Genomic DNA, 18,045 nt, shown 5'->3' on the forward strand with positions numbered 1-18,045 from the left:
CTTTGGAGGTCCCTTCCAACCCCTAACATCCTGTGATCTCTCCAGCTGTAGCTTGCTGTGTTCAGAAGATGCATTTATTTATCACGACTTTGATTTTGAGCATGCCAAAAACTGTTTTCAAACGTACTGTGAGATACACTGTAACATTTTATACTGTACTACTCAGGTGTGTTTTATACCCCTTTAAAGTGCAGATCACAGGATGTTAGGGTTTGGAAGGGATCTCTGCAGATCTTCCAGTCCAACCTCCTGCCAGAGCAGGAGCACAGAATCCAGCACAGGTCACACAGGAACACATCCAGACAGGACTGGAAAGGCTCCAGAGAAGGAGACTCCACAACCTCTCTGGGCAGCCTGCTCCAGGGCTCTGTCACCCTTGCAGTCAAGAAGGTTTTGTCATGCTGAGATGGAACCTCCTGTGCTGGAGTTTATATCCATTGCCCCAATCAAACTTTGGCTGTTGGTCTCTGATATTGTCCCCTTTTGTAGTGTATTTTTGTGCATTAAGGAGAAGAAAAGTTCCAACCCAAAACTGTAGATTGCACTATCTAAAGACTGGCAGGGAGGGATATGAATGAGGGATTGAAAGTGGGATTTCTGTGCTTTACTTGCAGTATCCCTTTAACTCTCCAGCCTGGTGAATGAGACTTCCTGCTTGACTTTTAAAGACAAAACGTGTGTAACCTTTGAATCATTTGAGCTACAGCAAAATGTTTTTCCTTTCTAAGTATTCACAGCCACTTGAAATAGAGCCAAAATTGTGGTCAGAAGAATGTTTCTTAACTTCACTTCATCAGTTCTTGCATCCCTGGATGACACATTTGGAAACATGACACCCAGAGGCCAGCTGCTGTCCCGCACTCCTGGTTCGCTGCTTCGTCAGCCAGGTAAGGCTCCTTTCTTCCTAAGACTTTACATGATTAGATTTCATCATTAGTAAGAATTCATAAGGATAAAGGCAGGGATGCACCACAGTGGGCCCTGTGGAAGGCTGCATGGTGATTAGGGAACTGGAGTGTCAGGTGAGAGGGGAGGCTGAGAAGGGCTGGGATTGTTTAGCCTGGGAAAGAAGGCTTATGTGGCTCTTAGAACAGAAGTGGATCTTTAGTGGATCTTCAAATAGAAGTGGATAGATTCAGATTGGATGTTAGGAAGAAGCTCTTCCCCATGAGGGTGGTGAGAGACTGGCACAGGTTGCCCAGGGAGGTGGTGGAAGCCTCATCCCTGGAGGTTTTGAAGGCTAGGCTGGATGTGGCTGTGAGCAACCTGCTGTAGTGTGAGGTGTCCCTGCCCATGGCAGGGGGGTTTGGAACTGGCTGATCCTTGAGGTTCCTTCCAACCCTGACAATTCTATGGTCTTGTCAATGTCCATAAATACCTGATGGGAGGGAGTGAAAAGACAGCCAGGGTCTACTTGGTAGTACCCAGTGAAAAAACAAGAGGCAGTAGGCACAACATTACAGACAGGGAATTCTGTTTAAATGTAAGAAAAAAGGTTTTTTACTGTGTGGGTGATTAAACACTTGAACTCACTGCCCAGGTGTTCTGTGGAGTCTCTGTCCTTAGAGCTACCCAAAGCTGTGTGGACAAGGTCCTGAACAACCTTTCCTGGTTGACAGTGTTTTGGAGGGGGTAGGGGTAGAGCAGGAAGAAGCAAGTTACTTTTCCATTGGGTTGGTTTGTCTCTTTCTTGTCTGATGGAGCAGGATTTCATCAATACTTCAATCTCCATTGTCAGATTTCCATTGGAGCTCCTTGCTAGAGAGCAGTGGCCCTTAAATACTTCTTTTCAGTAGAGTCTCTCTCTCTCTTTCAGGTACTGCACTAACTCGAAGCTCCATGAAGCCATCAGATATGTCTGCCATCCTGGGAGCAGGAGGAAAATCTGGGATTCTCCCCAATTCTGGACTTTTCAGCAATATGTCAATGGTAAGATGCTGTTGTTAAAGCACCTTCTTCCTCTTCTGTTCCTATGAGACTTACCAGAAACTCCATGCTTACAGTGTTCCAATGCTCTTTGCACTAAGGATGAACTCTGGGTGGTAGAAGCTTGCTAGTACCACTGTTGCTGCTTGCTACCAGTAGTATTTAATCAGTGTTGTTCTTTGGGATGATGCATGAAGAATACAGAATTAACCAGGCTGGAAAAGACCTTTCAGACCATCCAGTCCAACCTATCACCCAGCACTGTCTCATCAACTAAACCATGGCACCAAGTGCCTCATCCAGACTCTTTTTAAACACTTCCAGTGATGGTGACTCCACCACCTCCCTGGGCAGCAGAAAATAATAGAAGGTTTTAAGGACCTGCTAAGTCCACCATGTGAGTTAAGCCAACCCTTGTCTCATCAGCTTGTGAATGCAAGAATCCTGACTTTGTTTGGTTTCAGATTCTTCAAAGGCAATTGCTCTACCTCAGCAAGTTAAACCTTCAGACTTCTTATTTTAGCACTCTCCAGCATTAGGCTTCACTTGGATGTTTGGACTTCAAAGCACTTCTGATGACTTTTCAGATGACATTAATGATCTTCTGCTGTAATGTCTTTGGGAAAACACTGATTAGAAAAGCTATCAGCTGGGACATCTGAAGTGTTTTATCTCTGTTTATTTTTAAATTAGCTCAAAACAATTGTCTTCTTCTATGTGCATTTTAACTCCTTCTCCATTCTAGTTGTTTCTCTAGTTTGTTACAGCCAGTTTGTTTTTTTTCCTTTGAATTAGCAACTTCTGGGGCCTGGTTGATCAACAGCTCTTGGAATCATAGAATTGCAGAATCAACCAGGCTGGAAAAGACCTCAGAGATCATCAGGTCTAACCTATTCCCTAATACCTAACACCTCCTGACAACTAAACCATGGCTCCAAGTGCCACATCCAAGCCTTTTTTGAACACCTCCAGGGATGGGGACTCCACCACCTCCCTGGGCAGCACATTCCAATGGCCAAGCTCTCTGTCTGGGAAGAACTTTCTCCTCACTTAGAGCCCAAGCTTCCCCTACACAGCTTGAGACTGTGTCCTCTTGTTCTTTGTTGGGTCACCAGGCTCCAAGATGCCTCATTTTCAGTAGTGCCTGCTACAGGAGGGTGGTTGTGAAACTACCTATCTACAGGAGCCAAGACAGAGAGAGATGGGTAGCTAGGTGGATAGATAGCTAGGTGGGTAGGTAGCTAGGTAGGTGGGTAGGTCAATAGGTAGATAGATAATATTGCACAGCCTTATAACTGTTCCTTGCAACTCAGCCACTTGACCTAACAGATCACCAACCCATGCACACCTCCCTCAGGAGAGCTATGGGCTCCTGCTGGGTCTCTCTGCACTTCCTGAGGTGTCTGCCTCAGTCTAGCATTAAGCCACAGATCTGACCATTGCTGCTCTTGAACATTTCTTGTTGACTTGAAGCAATGGCTTAAAGAGATCAGACAAGATGAATGCTGTGGGTAGAAACTGGTCCATAAAAGGAAGAGTGACAGGGGATCTTACAAATGCATGTCTAAATGGTGGAGGTCATGAGGATGGGGCTGGGTTAGGGTTAGGGGCTGGGCTCTTCTCAGTGATGGTCAGTGATAGGACAAGGAGCACCAGGCACAAACAAGAGCAGAGAAGGTTTCACTTGAACTTAAGGAGAAGCTCCATTACTTTGAGGGTGACAGAGCACTGGAACAGGCTGCCCAGAGTGTGGAGTTTCCTCCTCTGGAGACTTTCTAAACCTGCCTGGGCACGTTCCTGTGCAGCCTGATCAGGAGGAACCTGTGTTAGCAGAGGGGTTGGACTAGCTGATCTTCAGAGGTCCCTTCCAACCCCTACCATTCTCTGATTCTATGTCCACAGTTTTCTGTTACACTTAGGAGAGTGCTACAGCAATGTCATCTGCTTCCCTGTTTGTACTTGTTTGGGGGGGACTGTTTGAAGAGTCTGGGTAAAAAGAATCAACTAGTGGCACATCTTTAGGTCTTGGTGTAGCATTGATTGTTGCTGAGAAAACAATTGCTGTCATGGAGACAGGGCAGTACACATAGAGTCTATCTTCTCTCTGGCCATTTTGCTGCTCTGATGGTCAGATATGTTCTCAAGTAGCTGCTCTGAAATACCCCCCACCCAGTACAGGTGTGTCTTTATTTCCCCCTGCAGTATCCTGGTATTTGCTAGCATTTGAAACCATGCATTGCTTCCTTCAGTTGAATGGTTTGGAGCAATTCACCAAGAGCACTGAAAGACTGCTCAATGGTTCTGATTCCACCTTGAGCTACTTTGCTTAACTTTCTGCAGGGGCTTTACAACCCAGGCAGTGTTACTCCTTTTCTTTTTGGTTTGAAAGACAAAGTATTAAGTAAACATTCATAGAATCACAGAATTGTTTTGTTGGGAAAGACCTCCAAGATCATTGAGTCCAACCATGGCCATGGACCCATGTCCTGAAGTGCCATGTCCATGTATTTCTAGGACACTTCCAGGGATGGTGACTCCACCACCTCCCTGGGCAGCCTGTTCCAATGCCTGACCACACTTTTTGTCAAGAAATCCTTCCTAATATCCAACTTAAACCTCCCCTGGCACAATTTCAGGCCATTTCCTCTGGTTCTGCCACCTGATAATAAGGAGAAGAGACCACCATGGGTTGTCCAGGGAGGTGGTTGGGGCGCCGTCCCTGGAGGTGTTTAAGCCCAGGTTGGCTGAGGCTCTGGCCAGGCTGATCTAGTGTGGGGTGTCCCTGCCCATGGCAGGGGGGTTGGAACTAGCTGATCCTTGTGGTGCCTTCCAACCCTGACTGACACTGTGACACGCTATGAACACCCACCTCACTCCAACCTCCCTCCAGGAAGTTGTAGGGAACCAGTAGGTGCCCCCTCAGCCTCCTTTTGTCCAGACTAAACAACCCCAGGTGATGGCATATAAAACTTTAAGTGTTTGCTTTGTTTGAAGGTGAAAGGCCCTGTGTGTTTTTCAACAGGTTTTAAACTTTTATTGGATTTGTTTCTATTGTTAGTTATCTCCTAAAATAAAAATCACAGGATCAGAGGATGTTAGGGGTTGGAAGGGACCTCTGGAGATCCTTGAGTCCAACCCCCCTGCCAGAGCAGGAGCATAGAATCCAGCACAGGTCACACAGGAACACATCCAGACAGGGCTGGAAAGGCTCCAGTTGACCATTGCTTTTTCTTTTTTGTCCCTCCAGACTAAAATTTCTCTTTTAGGAACTGTTTCTTAAAGGCATAGCTGTACCTGATCTAAAGGCAATGATTTCACTGCTAGTTTTTCTGGGTTTTTTTTAGGACTGCTCTGTTTATACACAAAAGGGAAAAAGATACCCTTGGAGGTAGGTCTCCCCTAGTCTGAGATGGCTATTCATTTTCCTTTTTGTTCTTGTTATGCTTTTAGCTGGATGAAAGTAACTGGACAATGGCATTCTCACCTCAGCAGACAGGAATGTTTGGGAATCTAGACACTTCCAACATGACAGAAGATGTCACCATGAGTGCTGTGCTGCTGCGTGAGGATGATCCTGGGGAAGCTGGTGAGACAGGCTGAAGTGTGGTGACCAGACTTTCTGTTAGTGATAGTTAAATATAGATAGGTATAGATATGTTCTTCTGGGGGGTTGGTTGGTTTTGTTGTTTGATGTTGGGGAGTTTTTTGTGGGTGTTACTTTGCTGATACTTATTTGGCAAAACCAAGCTGCTTCATAGAACCACAGAATTGTCAGGGCTGGAAGGGACCTCAAGGATCAGCCAGCTCCACCCCCCCCCCTGCCATGGCCAGGGACACCTCACACTACAGCAGGTTGCTCACAGCCACATCCAGCCTGGCTGCAAACACCTCCAGGGATGAGGCTTCCACCACCTCCCTGGGCAACCTCTGCCAGTCTCTCACCACCCTCATGGGGAAGAACTTCTTCCTCACATCCAATCTCAATCTACCCACTTGTAGTTTTGCTCCATTCCCCCTAGTCCTATCTCTACCTGGCACCCTCAAAAGTCCCTTCCCAGCTTTCTTGTAGCCCCCTGCAGATACTGGAAGGCTACAAGAAGGTCTCCTTGGAACCTTCTCTTCTCCAGACTGAACAGCCCCAACCCTCTCAGTGTGCCTCCATAGCAGAGCAGCTCCAGCCCTCTGCTCATCCTCGTGGCCCTTCTTTGAATGCCTTCCAGATATAAGCAGTTCATATCATCAGTGTTCTCCTTTAGATTTTTGGAAGATGAGATACTTTGTCATCAGAAGGATTCCTCTTCTGTGGTCAGCTGGCCTTTTTTTACCAAGCTATGCCTGACTAATATGTCTGTTTCTTCTTAAATCTCTTCTAGCTACTATGAGCATGTACTCAGATTTCCTGCATTCCTTCCTGAAGCATACATCAACTACCATTTTTGATCTTGTGGATGAGTATGAAGGTATTTGTAACAGTCAGGTAAGTCATTTCCTTGGCTTTTTACTTACTCTGTATTCCCTCCTGAAAGTAATGCTGCTATTTTACTTCAAGCTGAGAAGTCACAGGGCTGAACATAGATACTTTAATTCTTCCAGCTGGTTGCAGCCTCTGAGTCACTGAACACCAGACTGAGTGGCATCTTTTTCCTCATACACTGCTTTGGCACAGGACTGCCCATTGTCTAGCTTGCAGAAGGCTAAACATGTCATCTGGCTGCTGTTTCACTGCAAGTGTCAAGTGACAACAAACATGAGCAGATGTAGAGATGTTGTTGGTGTTGTTAATGATAATAAGATGGATTAAAATGGACTTAGTTTTCTCTGCTCTAAGTAAATAAAACCATTGTCTTAAGGGTTTACTGCTGCATGACTAACAAGCTGGCAGTAGAGAGCTCAATATTAGAGTTAAGGTTTTAGACACAGGGTTGGTCTTTTTTGTTTGGCTGTTGACTGACAGCTCAGAATCAGCAGGGACTGACAATTTGAAAGGAAGAGTGTGAGGGCTCCCTGCCGGTGGCAGGGGGATTGGGACTAGATGACCCTTGAGTTCCCTTCCAACCCTATCCATTCTATGATACTTCTATCAATAAGATCATGAGAGAGGTGGGCAGATCATTTTTAGTAGGAGACTTCATACCTGTGTCTGTGTTAAGAGAATGGTTCTGTGGTAGAGGGTTGCCAGCTCTGTTTTGTGCAGGTTTATTGTTGGGGCTGAGTTGGAGAAAGCTGAGCTCTTCAATGAGGCATGTACCACAGTTGTGCTCCCAAGTGGGAAGCAGACAAAAGAAGGAAAAGAAATGTGAACTTGGTTATTGTGTGAGGTGGTGGAATTTCTGAGCTCAAATGGAAAAGGCTGTCTCTTCCCTTCCTTCTGCTTGAGACTGTGGCTCCCATCTCCAAGGTCATGGAATGTGGAGTGGTTGTTTTAAGCCATGGGGAATGTGGGGAACTGACTCTGTGTTGCTAAGGACTCTACAAAACTAGAGTGAAGGATGCCCCTCCAAACATTGGCTCTAATGTTGCTGGCAGGGCTTGGACCTGGGGTAGGGCACAGCACATCTCTCCTTAAGATGTACCCTGAAATCCTGTCCCCAGTGGCTCCTAACAACCCTGAACTCTTCTCATTTTCTGGGAGGTAATAGAAGATAACAAAAGATTGTGCGCCTCCCTTGCACCACGGGGCTGCATCTCCTCCCTTGCACCACAGGGGCTGCATCTCCTCCCTTGCACCACAGGGGCTGCATCTCCTCCCTTGCACCACAGGGGCTGCATCTCCTCCCTTGCACCACAGGGGCTGCATCTCCTCCCTTGCACCACAGGGGCTGCATCTCCTCCCTTGCACCACAGGGGCTGCATCTCCTCCCTTGCACCACAGGGGCTGCATCTCCTCCCTTGCACCACAGGGCTGCATCTCCTCCCTTGCACCACAGGGCTGCATCTCCTCCCTTGCACCACAGGGCTGCATCTCCTCCCAGGCACCACAGGGCTGCATCTCCTCCCGGGCACCACAGGGCTGCATCTCCTCCCGGGCACCACAGGGGCTGCATCTCCTCCCTTGCACCACAGGGCTGCATCTCCTCCCTTGCACCACAGGGCTGCATCTCCTCCCTTGCACCACGGGGCTGCATCTCCTCCCTTGCACCACGGGGCTGCATCTCCTCCCTTGCACCACAGGGCTGCATCTCCTCCCTTGCACCACGGGGCTGCATCTCCTCCCTTGCACCACGGGGCTGCATCTCCTCCCGGGCACCACAGGGCTGCATCTCCTCCCGGGCACCACAGGGGCTGCATCTCCTCCCGGGCACCACAGGGCTGCATCTCCTCCCTTGCACCCACAGGAGCTGCATCTCCTCCCTTGCACCACAGGGGCTGCATCTCCTCCCTTGCACCACAGGGCTGCATCTCCTCCCTTGCACCCACAGGAGCTGCATCTCCTCCCTTGCACCACAGGGGCTGCATCTCCTCCCTTGCACCACAGGGGCTGCATCTCCTCCCTTGCACCACAGGGGTTGCATCTCCTCCCTTGCACCACAGGGCTGCATCTCCTCCCTTGCACCCACAGGAGCTGCATCTCCTCCCTTGCACCACAGGGGCTGCATCTCCTCCCTTGCACCACAGGGCTGCATCTCCTCCCTTGCACCCACAGGAGCTGCATCTCCTCCCTTGCACCACAGGGGCTGCATCTCCTCCCTTGCACCACAGGGGCTGCATCTCCTCCCTTGCACCACAGGGGCTGCATCTCCTCCCTTGCACCACAGGGGCTGCATCTCCTCCCTTGCACCACAGGGCTGCATCTCCTCCCTTGCACCACGGGGCTGCATCTCCTCCCTTGCACCACAGGGGCTGCATCTCCTCCCTTGCACCACAGGGGCTGCATCTCCTCCCTTGCACCACAGGGGCTGCATCTCCTCCCTTGCACCACAGGGGCTGCATCTCCTCCCTTGCACCACAGGGGCTGCATCTCCTCCCTTGCACCACAGGGGCTGCATCTCCTCCCTTGCACCACAGGGCTGCATCTCCTCCCTTGCACCACAGGGCTGCATCTCCTCCCTTGCACCACAGGGCTGCATCTCCTCCCTTGCACCACAGGGCTGCATCTCCTCCCAGGCACCACAGGGCTGCATCTCCTCCCGGGCACCACAGGGCTGCATCTCCTCCCTTGCACCACAGGGCTGCATCTCCTCCCTTGCACCACAGGGCTGCATCTCCTCCCTTGCACCACGGGGCTGCATCTCCTCCCTTGCACCACAGGGCTGCATCTCCTCCCTTGCACCACGGGGCTGCATCTCCTCCCTTGCACCACGGGGCTGCATCTCCTCCCTTGCACCACGGGGCTGCATCTCCTCCCTTGCACCACAGGGGCTGCATCTCCTCCCTTGCACCACAGGGGCTGCATCTCCTCCCTTGCACCACAGGGGCTGCATCTCCTCCCTTGCATCACAGGGGCTGCATCTCCTCCCGGGCACCACAGGGGCTGCATCTCCTCCCGGGCACCACAGGGCTGCATCTCCTCCCTTGCACCCACAGGAGCTGCATCTCCTCCCTTGCACCACAGGGGCTGCATCTCCTCCCTTGCACCACAGGGGCTGCATCTCCTCCCTTGCACCACAGGGGTTGCATCTCCTCCCTTGCACCACAGGGCTGCATCTCCTCCCTTGCACCCACAGGAGCTGCATCTCCTCCCTTGCACCACAGGGGCTGCATCTCCTCCCTTGCACCACAGGGGCTGCATCTCCTCCCTTGCACCACAGGGGTTGCATCTCCTCCCTTGCACCACAGGGCTGCATCTCCTCCCTTGCACCCACAGGAGCTGCATCTCCTCCCTTGCACCACAGGGGCTGCATCTCCTCCCTTGCACCACAGGGCTGCATCTCCTCCCTTGCACCCACAGGAGCTGCATCTCCTCCCTTGCACCACAGGGGCTGCATCTCCTCCCTTGCACCACAGGGGCTGCATCTCCTCCCTTGCACCACAGGGCTGCATCTCCTCCCGGGCACCACAGGGGCTGCATCTCCTCCCTTGCACCACAGGGCTGCATCTCCTCCCTTGCACCACAGGGGCACATCTCCTTGTCTTCTCCAAATCTGTTGTTCACCTCCCACTTGAAAACTGATTAATGTTTTGATGCCTAACAAATGGGGTACTGCTTGGCGCTCTTCTCAGAAGCAGTAGGAGCTCTGGAACAAGCTACTGATGGACAAGACTTCATTGTCTTGTGCTTTCTTCATAATAAATATGGGGTGGGGGGAAATACAGAACTTCCTTTTGGTAGTACTATAAATGGTGATAACCAACAACTTTTGAGGGTCCTCGTTTAATGAAGCTGGGAAAGGAAAGGTACCTTGCAGACACTGATAAATGCTGTCACAGATACCAGTAGGACTGACTTAATGTTTGATATGGAGGTGCATGGAAAAGAAGTTGAGGATTTTGGTGCTTTGGTTGTGGTTTGGTGTTGGGTGGGGGGGGTTGGGGTTTGGTTTGGTTGGGGTTTTGGTTTGGTTGGGGCTGTTGTGGGGTTGTTTGTTGGGTGTGTTTTTTTTTTGTTGGTTTCTTGTTGATTTTTTGTTTGGGTTCTGTGGGGTTTTGTTGGGTTTTATTGGGGTTTTGGGGGGGAAGTGGGGTTTTTTGGATGGGTTTTGTTTGGTTTTGGGGTTGTTTGGTGTTTTTTGTGGGTTTTAGGGGGTTGTTTTTTTTCTGTTGTGTTTTTCTGTTGGGGCTTTTGTTGATTTTTGGGGAGGGTTGTTTTTTTCAGGGGGGGTTGTTGAGGTTTTTCTGGTTGGGTTTTTGTTGTTTTAGGTTTTGGGGGGGTTGGTTGGATTTTTTTTGTTGGGCTTGTTTTGGCTTTTGTTTGGTTTTGTTTTGGGGTTTTTTGTTGGGTTTTTCTTGGGGGGGGTCTGTTGGCTTTTTTTTGTTGGGGTTTTTTGGGGGGGGGGGGGTTGGTTTTGTTTGTGTTTTTTATGTTGTGTTTGTGGTTTTTAAACTTATTTTTATTTGGGTGTATTATTATTATTATTATTTTCCACCACCCCCCAGTGGTTGCTTTCTCTCCCTCCAAGTCTTTCAGTGCTTTTTAATTGATCAGTGTAAGCTGCTTATACCCTGAGGTTGTACAGTGTGCTTTGAAACAAATCTGTTCCCTTAGTGCATGACCTCTGGGCTGTGTTCATAATTAACTCTTAGTAATAATTAAGGGAATTGGTGCAGAATTATCATCTCTTGGTTGTTCAAAGCATTCAAGGTAATGAAAATGCTGGGACACAGGGTGTAATGTCAGGCAACATTAAGTGTGTGTGAATGGATTGCTTGCAGGTGAATATCTTAGGGAAGATAGTCTATCGTGCAACTCCTGGGCAGCAAAAGTTCTCCAAGACTGCCAGTGTCCTGTGGCTTCTCAAGCAGGAGATGGTAACCTGGAGACTCTTGTCCTCACTTTACAGGTAATGCCTTTGAAAAGTACTTGTACAATCCCAAGCACCAATACAGGCTGGGCAGGAACTGGTTAGAGAGCAGGCCTGAGGAAAAGGACCTAGGGGTGCTGGGGAATGAGAAGCTCAACATGAGCCAAAAGTGTGCACTTCCAGCCCAGAGAACCAATCACAACCTGGGCTGCAGCAAGAGAAGCAGAGCCAGCAGGGCCAGGGAGGTGATTCTTCCCCTCTACTCCACTCTCGTGAGACCCCACCTGGAGCACTGTGTCCAGTTCTGGAGTCTTTGTTACAGAAAGGATCTGGAGGTGCTGGAAGGTGTCCAGAGAAGGGCCATGAGGCTGATCGGAGGGCTGAAGCTCCTCTCCTATGAGGACAGACTGAAGGAGTTGGGGTTGTTCAGTCTGGAGAGGGGAAGGCTCTGAGGAGGCCTAATTGTGGCCTTCCAGTGTCTGAAGAGAGCTGCAAGAAAGCTTTCTCCTCACCTCCAGCCTAAACCTCCCCTGGCACAGCTTGGACCGTGTCCTCTTGTTCTGGTGCTGTTGCCTGGGAGAAGAGACCAACCCCCACCTGGCTACAACCTCCCTTCAGGGAGTTGTAGAGAGTAATAAGGTCTCCCCTGAGCCTCCTCCAGGCTAAGCAACCCCAGCCTCATCTTGAGTATGCCCAGGGAAGGAGCCTCAACCACCTCCCTGGGCAACCTGTTCCAGTGTTCCACCACCCTCATGGTGCAGAACTTGTTCCTGACATCCAATCTCAATCAGCTCTTCTCTAGTTTGAAGCCATTGTCCCTTGTCCTATCACCACAGGCCTTTGCAAACAGTCTCTCTCCATCCTTCTTGTAGACCCCCTTCAGTCTGTTTATTCTCTTTGTACTGAAATGGAAGTTGCAGAGGGCCCTGTTCTTACTCTTACCTTGGCTACTGGTAGTGGTTTTAAGAAGGAACATTTGCCTAGAGGGCATTTTAAGCACCTTCACTGATGCATTCTGCTGAATTTCCTTAGCTTTTTGATCACTAACATTTTGCACTTCTATTTCCAGGGACAGAATACAGACTGCCCTGGAAGATGAAAATGCATTTGATGTCACAGTAAGCTTGGACTTTCTGGGTTTGGGTTGGTTTTAAACACTATAGTCAGTTAAATGCAAACTAAGTGCCTGCAGTACTGAGATTGTAAAAATGAACTGCAGCCCCCTCAACAGTCAAAGCTGAAAGGATGTAAACAAAACATGAGGCTTCCTGGATGTTTATCACAGCAAATGCTGTATTTATATGTAGTGCAAAGTGAATTGAAATGTTTAGTTCCAAGGAGAAAATGGGAGTGTAAAGCATATTATAAACTGTACTTTGTTTTGTTCCCTTAAGTATTCCACAGACACTTGAAAGATCCACTGGAAACAATTAGCTGCTTTTAAGAGTTGCTTCAGTAGCTGTAATGTTTCCATAGATCAGAGAGAATTTGGCTTTACCTAAGAGAACCTTTGGTCTCAAGCTGTCTAGCCTGTGCAGTCCTGAGTCCAATTTACCTCAAGAGAAATCCAAGTTTTGCAGCCTTCTTGTTTCAGCTGTAGCCCTCTTGTCTGTATCAATACAGTGATTCTCAGCCTGTGCTGCCAGAATATGCTCAGGAAGACAAAACAATAAGTAATGAGACTCTGCCTTTGTCCAATTTATGATCAGAGTTGCTTTTTTTAAACAGTCATAAAATACCTTCTTCTGGGAGTCCTGCTGCTAAGATGTCACTGTTCATTTGAGTACTGTTGTGCCAAAAAACAACCTCCTCCTGCCTGTGTTGTATAGGAAAATGGATCTTCTCTTGTTGTTGCAAGTCTAATGAGAGCTAAACCAATGCAGGTCTAGGGAGATTCTTCTCCCCCTCTGTTCTGCCCTGCCGAGACCACTCCTGCAACCCTGTGTCCCAGTTCTGGGCTCCCCAGTTCAAGAGAGACAGAGACCTGCTGGAGAGAGTCCAAGGGAGAGCCAGTAGGATAGTTAGGGGGCTTGAGCATCTCCCCTGTGAAGAGAGACTGAGAGCCCTGGGGCTATTGAGTCTGGAGAAGAGAAGGTTGAGAGGGGATCTGATCAATGTCTATCAATAGCTGAGGGGTGGGTGACAAGTGGAGGGGGCCAAGCTCTTTTGGGTCGTGCACAGCAGTAAGCCAAGGAGCAATGGAGACAAACTTAAACTTAGGTTTCACTGCAACACAAGGAGAAACTTCTTCACACTGAGGGTGCCAGAGCCCTGGAGCAGGCTGCCCAGAGAGGTTGTGGAATCTCCTTCACTGGAGACTTTCCAAACCCCCCTGGATGCATTCCTGTGTGGACTCCCCTGGGTGATCCTGCTCTGGCAGGGGGGTTGGACTGGATGATCTTTGGAGGTCCCTTCCAACCTCTAACACTCTGTGATTGAAGGATCAGGGTTCTGGGCTTGGATTTTTTGGGGGAGGTTTGATTTGTTTTTTTTCACTCATCCATGTTAAGTGTCCCTCTCCTCTTGGGAAATGTCATCTTTGTTCTGTATGCAGTAACTAAATGGGATTTTGGATAATATGAGTGGAATCAGTGGATCTCCTATGTAGAATCTTCTTGTGGTCAGCTTTGGTGTAGCTGGAGATAAAAGTTCTCCCAGTACAGCAAATACACAGTGTCATCCTTCTGTAAAACAAAAAGGGGTGGGGGAGAGTTTAGCATGCTGAACTTGGAGACAGTTTATGAGTTAGTGTATGTTCAGTTGGGTGTTTGTGGTTTTGTTGGCAACTTGTCTTTTCCATGAAGTAATAATCAGCTTTCTCTTAACCAGGTCTTAAGTGCCAGTGAAAAAACACACGTAGACAACTTGTTTCAGAAGGACTCACTTGTTCGACAAAGCCAGGTAGGAGTTCAAGAGGGGAGAAATGGAAGTAGAGAGATCAGGAAACACAAATATTTCTGATGCTGCTGGAGGGACTGCAGCACTGCCTGGTGAGGAGAGGCTGAAAGCCCTGGGGCTGTTTAGTCTGGAGAAGACTGAGAGGGGATCTGATCAATGTCTATCAATAGCTGGGGGTCAGGAAGGAAGAGACAGGGACAGCCTTTGCTCACTCAACTGGGATAGGACAAGGGGCAGTGGATGGAAACTGTAGCACAGGAGGTTCCACCTCAACATGAGGAAGAACTTCTTGACTGTAAGGGTGACAGAGCACTGGAACAAGCTGCTCAGAGAGGTTGTGGAGTCTCCTTCCAGCCCTGTCTGAATGTGTTCCTGTGTGACCTGTGCTGGATTCTATGCTCCTGCTCTGGCATGGTGGGGGGTGGGGGCTGTTGGACTTGATGATATTTGAGGTCTTTTCCAACTGTATTGATTCTGATTCTATTGAGGCCATGGTTTAGTAGTCATGAGGTGTTGGGTGACAGGTTGGACTCAATGATCTTTGAGGTCTTTTCCAACATTATTGGTTCCATGATTCTATCTGCAGAGATCCCTTCCAACCCTAAATATCCTGTGATCCTGTAATGCTAATGCTCTGTGCACTTCTAAAACCTGTTTCTCATACTTTTCTTCGTTATTCTTTGTTTTTTTGCATTCACTCTTTCTATGCATAAAAATAATGCAGTTGAGTTTCTGAAAGTCAAAAAAGTTTCTCAGGCTAGCTTGGAGAGGATGGAAGGCTGAAAGCTGTTCACTTTGGAGCACCTGTTACTGATGATGGTCACTAATAAGCTATTAAGTAGAACTGTATTAACTGCAGCATCTCATGGGAAATAGGGATCAAGAGCCTGAACAACATTCACACTGGATATTTAAAATGAAAGTGGAATAGTTGATAGTAGGCTGAACATGAGCCTGCAGTGTGCCCAGGTGGCCAAGAAGGTCAATGGCATCCTGGCCTGCATCAGGAACAGTGTGGCCAGCAGGAGCAGGGAGGTCATTCTGCCCTGTGCTCAGCACTGGTTAGGCCACACCTTGAGTCCTGTGTCCAGTTCTGGCCTCCTAAGTTTAGGAAAGATGTTGAGCTGCTGGAAGCTGTCCAGAGAAGGGCAACAAAGCTGGGGAGGGGGCTGGAGCACAGCCCTGTGAGGAGAGGCTGGGGGAGCTGGGGTTGCTTAGCCTGGAGGAGGCTCAGGGGAGACCTTCTTGCTCTCTCCAACTACCTGAAGGGAGGTTGTAGCCAGGTGGGGGTTGGTCTCTTCTCCCAGGCAACCAGCACCAGAACAAGAGAACACAGTCTCAGGCTGTGCCAGGGGAGGTTTAGGCTGGAGGTGGGGAGAAAGCTCTTCACGGAATGAGTAATTGGCCATTGGAATGTGCTGCCCAGGGAGGTGGTGGAGTCACCATCACTGGAGGTGTTTAAGAGGAGACTGGATGAGGCACTTGGTTCCATGGTTTAATTGTTTAGACTTGGACTTGGTTGGACTCGATGATCTCGAAGGTCTTTTCCAACCTGGTTAATTCCTATTCCTTTCTATTCTATTCACTCAATTCTATTCTATTCTTAAGGATGTGTGATGCCTTTGGTTACCATGTAGCTAATGAGTAGATGATGATGATGATGATAATAATAATAATATAAAAAAACCAGGTTGGAAGAGACCTTCAAGATCATCGTGTCCAACCCATCAACCAATCCAACACCACCTAATCAACTAACCCATGGCACCAAGCACCCCAGCAAGTCTCCTGAACACCTCCAGTGATGGTGACTCCACCACCTCCCCAGGCAGCCCATTCCAATGGGCAATCACTCTCTCTGTGTAGAACTTCTTCCTAACATCCAACCTAAACCTCCTCTGGGACAGCCTGAGATCCAGAAATGAGAGCAAGAGAGATAAAATACGTTTTGTTCCATGTGTGTTTATAAAATGCAATTTGGTTTTGTTCCAGCTGGTGGTAGATTGGTTGGAGAGCATTGCTAAGGATGAAATTGGTGACTTCTCTGACAATATTGAATTTTATGCCAAATCTGTGTACTGGTGAGTACAGACTTTCTTTGAAGACACTTGATTGGGAGCACATATCCACCGTTCACAGGCACAAGCAGAATCACTCTAAAGAAGTGGATTTTGAAATGTTGCTCAGTACAATCACCTCTTTTCTTTAAATTCTTATATAGAACCATAGAATTGTCAAGGTTGGAAGGCAGCTCAAGGCTCACCCAGTTCCAACCCCCCTGCCATGGGCAGGGACACCTCACACTACAGCAGGTTGCCCACAGCCATGTCCAGCCTGGCCATCAGGACTTTCAGGGATGAGGCTTCCACCACCTCCCTGGGCAACCTGTGCCAGTCTCTCACCACCCTCATGGGGAAGAACTTCTTCCTGAAGTCTAATCTAAATCTCCAAATCTCCCCTCCTCTAGCTTGGATCAATTGCCCCTAATTCTGTCACTACCTGACACCCTGAAAAGTCCCTCCCCAGCTTTCTTGTAGCCCCCTTCAGATCAAGATTTCATTTTTGGAGGAAAGGATGCAAGGAAGAGAAACCACCCAACAGCTTACTTAATCTTAACTTGGATGCAGATTGGATGCTTCATAATGAGGCACAATAACAGAGAGTCACCTGCTGATCAGTCTGTTTACTCTTCACACAACCATTTTTCCTATGTGATTCTCAGGTGGTCACTTCTTTGTCTGGCTTTCATTTTGCCTCTTTAAGCTTGTGTTGTCTCTTTTGGCATTGACTCTTCACCAGAAGCTGTTACTATCATCTTCATGACCAGTGGTGGGGTTTACAGCAGAGAAGACCAAAGGCTACCTGTCACACTGGAAGTCTAGGACAAACCTCCTTTTCATGGCCAGTGAATACAGGCTGTTAGAATCAGATTTTCATCCTAAAGTAAATTTCTATGCTAGACTGAGTTTATAGTGAGAGCTAACAGGGAAATTTTGCTCATGCATAAACCCATGAAATACACAAACAATTGGAATATTGGATCCCAGATACCTGAATCCAAAGAGTGGTGGTCAGTGGAGTTCAAGCCACCTGGAAGCCAGTCACCAGTGGTGTTCCCCAGGGCTCAGTGTTGGGGCCTGTTCTGTTTAACATCTTTATTGATGACCTTGATGAAGACACAGAGTGTGTCAGCAGTAAGTTCCCAGATGACACCAAGTGAGGTGGCAGTGTTGATCTGCACCAGGGTATGAAGGCTCTACAGAGGGGCTTGGGTAGATTGGATCCATGGCCAACATTAACAGGAGGAGCTTCAACAAGGCCAGGTGCCAGGTCCTGCCCCTGGGTCACAGCAACCCCAAGCAATGCTAAAGCCTTGAGGCAGTGTGGCTGGAAAGCTGCTGGCAGAAAGGGACCTGGGGGTGCTAATGGACAAGCAGCTGAACAGGAGCCAGCAGTGTGCCCAGGTGGCCAAGAAAGTCAAAGGCATCCTGGCTGGGATCAGCAGTGCTGTGTCCAGCAGGAGCAGGGAGGGCATTGTCCCCTGGGACTCAGCTCTGGGGAGGCCACACCTTGAGTATTGTGTTCACTTTTGGGCACCTCAATCCAAGAGATGTGGAGGTGCTGGAGCCAGGGCAGAGGAGGGCAAGGAAGCTGGGAAGGGCCTGGAGAAGAAATCTGATGAAGAGCAACTGAAGGAGCTGGGGATGGTTAGTGTGAAACAGAGGAGGCTGAGGGAAGACCTCCTGGCTCTCTACAGCTACCTGAAAGGAGGTTGTGGAGAGGTTGGTGCTGGTCCCTCGGGTCATTAGTGACAGAACAAGAG

The 18,045-nt window shown here is 48.8% G+C and overlaps 1 protein-coding gene across 1 annotated transcript in view; it reads left to right on the forward strand.

Annotated features, from left to right (window-relative positions):
• NUP107 (nucleoporin 107) overlaps positions 1-18,045 on the forward strand; it is a 41,879-nt gene that overhangs the window by 1,681 nt on the left and 22,153 nt on the right. The window contains exons 3-10 of the mRNA XM_068160962.1: positions 798-887; positions 1,817-1,929; positions 5,377-5,512; positions 6,300-6,403; positions 11,236-11,363; positions 12,394-12,442; positions 14,154-14,225; positions 16,215-16,303. Coding sequence (XP_068017063.1) covers positions 798-887; positions 1,817-1,929; positions 5,377-5,512; positions 6,300-6,403; positions 11,236-11,363; positions 12,394-12,442; positions 14,154-14,225; positions 16,215-16,303 — 781 coding nt within the window. The remainder of the gene's footprint in view (positions 1-797; positions 888-1,816; positions 1,930-5,376; positions 5,513-6,299; positions 6,404-11,235; positions 11,364-12,393; positions 12,443-14,153; positions 14,226-16,214; positions 16,304-18,045) is intronic.

Source organism: Melanerpes formicivorus, unplaced genomic scaffold, assembly GCF_026170545.1.
Source record: "Melanerpes formicivorus ecotype bairdi unplaced genomic scaffold, bMelFor1.0.p_v2 SCAF_54, whole genome shotgun sequence".
Lineage (NCBI taxonomy): Eukaryota > Metazoa > Chordata > Aves > Piciformes > Picidae > Melanerpes > Melanerpes formicivorus.